The sequence below is a fragment of the Carassius gibelio genome, chromosome B8 (genome assembly GCF_023724105.1).
Source record: "Carassius gibelio isolate Cgi1373 ecotype wild population from Czech Republic chromosome B8, carGib1.2-hapl.c, whole genome shotgun sequence".
NCBI lineage: Eukaryota > Metazoa > Chordata > Actinopteri > Cypriniformes > Cyprinidae > Carassius > Carassius gibelio.
In genome coordinates this window covers 26,927,279-26,932,214 of record NC_068403.1, presented here as the reverse complement: position 1 = coordinate 26,932,214, position 4,936 = coordinate 26,927,279, and the positions used below count along the sequence as shown (strand labels likewise).

The following is a 4,936-nucleotide window of genomic DNA, read 5'->3' as shown; positions in this document are numbered from 1 at the left end:
TGCGCCTCCTCTTCCTTCTTATTTTTCTCTAGTAAATGCGGATTGCAAACAACTTCTATGTGAATACCGCTCCCTACTGTACAAGAGTGCGTAACAACATGTCGTTTTAAGTGTACTCATATTCTTCTCTCTAACGCCGTATCATTAAGGAATTTAAATCATTATCTTCTTGTTTCATGTGCGCCTCTGGAGTCTGTATCAGAATGATCTGAGTTTGGAATCCAATGCTGAATGAATCCATCTCTGATGAATGTGTCAGTAGTTTACAATCAGTGACAAAAAAACAACAACCTTAGATTAAATATAATACTTTATATTTTTCTGATATTGACAGCTGTTTGGGGATATATTATGTTACAAATGTTGATTTTTTTTTTTTTTTCAAATGTTGAGGTTTATTATTATTATTATTATTTTAATTCACCCTTCTTTTGGGATCAGAATAATCCGTTTTTTTTTTTTTTTTTTTGGATCAAAAAGTATTCAAATTTTACTAAAACGTTTTGAACATCACAAACTGAGAATTTTATCCAGATCAAAACCAAGATTGGATTTGGTGATCTAATCCGAATTCAGAATCCTTCTTTTTTTTTTAAAAAAAAAACGTTTATAATAATGAGCGAGACATCATAACAACTCAGACAGAAACGGCATGTGCATTCATTTTAATAAAGGACCAAATTCCAGAAATTAGTAGCCTATAGCGTATATATTAATGTGTAAATGTGTGATAAAAGCTTGAAGCTGTCCTCGACAGAGCACTGTTACTGTCATCTCATGATCAAAAGGACGGAGCGCACATATTTATTTGGTCTTTATTAAAATGAATGCACATGAAGCCACTTTCTAATTTGATACGATGTCTCTGCTGAGTCCAAAGCATGTTCTAGAACCATTAAGTCATTGCCAGATTGAAGCTTTCAGAAACATAATCGTGGTTTACTTTTTCAGTCTGTGATGAATTCCTCAATGTCTTTAATAAAATTTGGAAAGGTACAAGCGTTTTTAAATAATTATGCAATTATGCATTTAAGTTGTCTTTGATTAAACATGCTTGTATTCCCCAGCATTTCAGTTTTTTATGTTATTTTTTTAAACATCTAGATCAAAACTGGAAAGTGAAATTCCAATCTCGTTTTATTTTTGCCCGAGCTGTGGCTTTCATGATCACAGTAAATCCACAATGAAATACAGTAATGCTGTTCGGTTGAGGCAAGTTAAATTTATATCTTGGACCATCTGTACTATATGTTTTATATAATTTTCATTTAATGTATAGAATTTAATGTCAGTTAGCCAAATCAGTTTTTTTGAAAGCTTATTACCTTGTCATACAAAATACTTATCATAATTAGTGTTTGTGTAGTGCTGAAGAGATAGTAGTTAGATTATATTTTAAATCTTGACGTGGTTTGGAAGAATAATTAGAATAATTCTTCTCAAATCACTTACTCAAACAAGAAAACAATAAATCAATAAAAGTGTATTGTTACGATCATACATTTCTCATAAAATAAACAGAAAAAGTGCACTGAATGAGTTTCTTGTATATACACATAGTTTATTTGAAACTGTAAATCTAGTCAACACTCAGTGGAAGGTCCTTCGGGGGCGGCCCAGGAATAACAGGACGTTTGGGTTTTCCAGAAGCCTCGCTGTGAAAACAAGAGAGAAACGCAGAGATTTATGACCTGGTGAAACAGGAACAATAAGGCAGCATCAAACCCCATTCATCAACAAATCACCACTGAAATGCAGAAATAATATGTAGCTTTAAATTATTCAAACATTAATAGAATCTTTTTATAGTTTTTTTTTTTACTTAATATTTTAGGGTTTGTATGTGAACACTTTATTAATTATATAGTTTTCAAACTCATATTTACATAAGTGTGCATGTAAAATATTTTGCCAACTGAGCAATAATACAGCACAGAATATATCAAGAAATTCTGCTCCAGAACACGCACTTTAGCTTTCATGTTTTATGCTTACAGAAAAAGAACAAAATGCATGCTTGGAAAAGAACAAACTTGTAAATAACACTGGAATTATTACATGTATTTGGCTAGTAACAGCAAGGAAGCAAGATAAGTAATGCAATCCATTGTCAAGGAACATAGCAAATAAAGCAATATAGTACTTTTATTGAAGTTACTTGTGTAAAGAAGTGTCTGCAAACAGCATAAAATAAATGCACAACACACAACATTTGAGATGAATGTGTATAATCAAAGCCAGTGACCTTCCAGCAGTCAGGGCCTTCTGTGAAGACATGAGCACAGTTGGGGGAACAGACTCTCTGCGTCCATCTCTCTGACAGTAGTAGTTATTGGCAAATTTATGGCTCGGTCCAACGGGAAGTTTAGGTGGAGGCTGAGTCCTAGCATCAGTGACATTAATAAAACAGATGATTGCATTTAATGTCATCCTAACAGTGCTTTGAAAATAAGGTCACTGCATTAAACCTAAATACTGAACTATGCTGCTGGTAATACAATTCAAATGTCCTTAAAGAAAAGGGTCAGTCTTTATTTTTCCATTTAACGAAATTAATTTGTGTTACTGTAGAAGCATTAAAATTGCAAAGACAATAAACGAATAACGTTTTTCCTTGTTCAGATGTTCAAATTACTAAACCTGTCAACTACACGTACATACAAATTAATACATATCGAAGTATAAGGTTGGTTCCAGTTAGTTAACTAAACTTCAAGTGTTTATGAGAAATGTATTCTTCTAGGAAGGCATATCTACCTCTTCGAGATTTCGGTGTAGCGAAGTTGTAGTTTTGACTGGAGATCTTGCTGTTAACGAAAGAGAAAAATGAATTTAGTTAAATAAAATATTATCTAGACACGAAAACAACTGCTGATTACAAACGCAAAGACAAGCAAGCAAATACATGCATATACACGGAGATTTAAACGTTTTTCTAAACGCTGTCATATAACATCGACACGCTCGGTTCTGTTCGTCTAACAGTGCATGAATAATAAACAATAACATCTCCTCTCACCCCTGATAATAAATTCCTCAGCCTCTGGATGATTCTCGTAGCCGACGCCATAGTTGTGTCAAGGTGAAATCGCTGTTTGTTTGCTGTGGTCTGTCGCGGGATCAGTTTAGACGGAAGATGTCTCATTAAGATGACGCGAGTGTTGATGAATGAAGCTGATCCTGAGTCAGTTACAGCAGCAGCGAGACGCCAGAGGACCGGAAGTCTCTTTCTTATTCTCTGGTTTACTGACTGCTCACATCCGCGAGAGCTACAGACACTCGCGCCACCTGTCGCATCAAACGCAAACGAAACGAACTAACGTTAACTGTCTAATTATTTTAGCTGGAATCTTTCTTTTACTGTCTATGGCTGGAATACACGCAAATTATCACCATTTTAACCACTTTAAAGCGGCAGTCTGTTATTCTAGCGTTTAATAAACAGAACTGCGTGCCTCTTGCGGAAGAACACTGTAGCCGGATCTACTTCTCTCAGTTTCTGTCTATGACTGATCACGCAGGTACCGGGCTACTCCGCAGCGGTTCCACCAGAACCGATCTAAAATAGTCCGAATTAAAAAATATACCGTTAGTGATTCAGAATAAGCCAAAAAAAAATCCAAAAAAGATTAATGGTGTATTCGTTTATTATATCAATTTAGTAATTTTTTAACACACACACACAAAAATAGTCTCTACAGTTCAGAAAGACAGACAGAGAGAGAGAGAGAGAGAGAGAGAGAGACAAATGATGACCCTAATTTTTTTAGCCTACATTTGGACTGTATGATCTAATATGCACAGACAGATTAAACCTATGAATTTAATATGGCTGGACCTAGAATATAATTTTCACGTTCAATTTGTTACTGTTTTGTCTTTATATAGTCTTTATATACGAACAACAATAGTCGTAATATATATATATATATATATATAGCTGGGTAGGTTACAAATTGTAATCTGTTACTTATAGATTATTTTAAGATTGCAGCTGTAGTTAGGAATGTAATTCAGGTTACTGGTAATGTAGCTGTGTAGCTGTAACTGTTCTGTCTGGGCTCCATCTCTCTGTCAGTCTGTCTACTGGATGGGTATCACATGCAGTGTTGGGACATAGTTACATGTAACTAAATTACGTAATTTAATTTAATAATAAATGCAATTGTAATCAGTTACAGTACCTGAGAAAAAAAGTGTAATTAATTTACAGTTACTTATGAAAATGTTAATGATTACAAAGGGGGTTACCTCTGATTTTTGTTTTCACTCACACCCACATACAGATTTAATCGAGTTCTTTCATAAATTGCAGTAACCGCTTTAATATATGATACGTCAATGTTTCAGGAGAACAGAACAGATGCTTATTTGATATCTATTTTGGGTTTATGTATATGCTTTAATGTACAATTAACTGTTTTGTAATCCATTGTTAGATCAAAGTAAGTCTGATTTTGTGGTTGTTGTGCTTTAAAATTAAATGATTATAATCTTAATTCAAGGGATAAAGGATTTCGAAAGGGATATTAATCAGTGTTGAATACTACTGATTATCAACACTTGACAATAACACTAAATGCACTTATACACTTATTTATCTAACACATACTTAGTCTACGTTTCAAATTTGCTCATAATATACCTGTCAAAACTGTATACTGTAATATACCAGCACATGCAATTGTCAATTTATATATTGTAATTCCTCATTTACTTTTTTTTTTTTAAATCTGTGTTTTTGTTCTGTGTGTTGCACTCCAGAAGCTTCTGTCACGAAAACAAATTCCTCGTATGTGAAAACATCCCTGGCAATAAAGCTGATTCTGCTTCTGCAAGGTTAACCCTGCCTGGTTTGTACATGTTTGTAAATCATTAACAGTTGAAAACATTAATAATTTAGAAAAGTAATCAAATCAAATAAAATCAGTTACAT

The 4,936-nt window shown here is 33.7% G+C and overlaps 1 protein-coding gene across 1 annotated transcript; it reads right to left on the bottom strand.

Annotated features, from left to right (window-relative positions):
- Positions 1-1,536: 1,536 nt before the first annotated feature.
- Positions 1,537-3,162, bottom strand: LOC127963805 (NADH dehydrogenase [ubiquinone] 1 alpha subcomplex subunit 7). Its single transcript, XM_052563869.1, has 4 exons — positions 3,020-3,162; positions 2,758-2,807; positions 2,246-2,383; positions 1,537-1,655 (listed from the first exon to the last, which is right to left on the bottom strand). Exons 1-4 carry the CDS (start codon positions 3,143-3,145, stop codon positions 1,580-1,582), a joined length of 390 nt encoding a protein of 129 aa, XP_052419829.1. The 5' UTR covers positions 3,146-3,162; the 3' UTR covers positions 1,537-1,579.
- Positions 3,163-4,936: the final 1,774 nt, after the last annotated feature.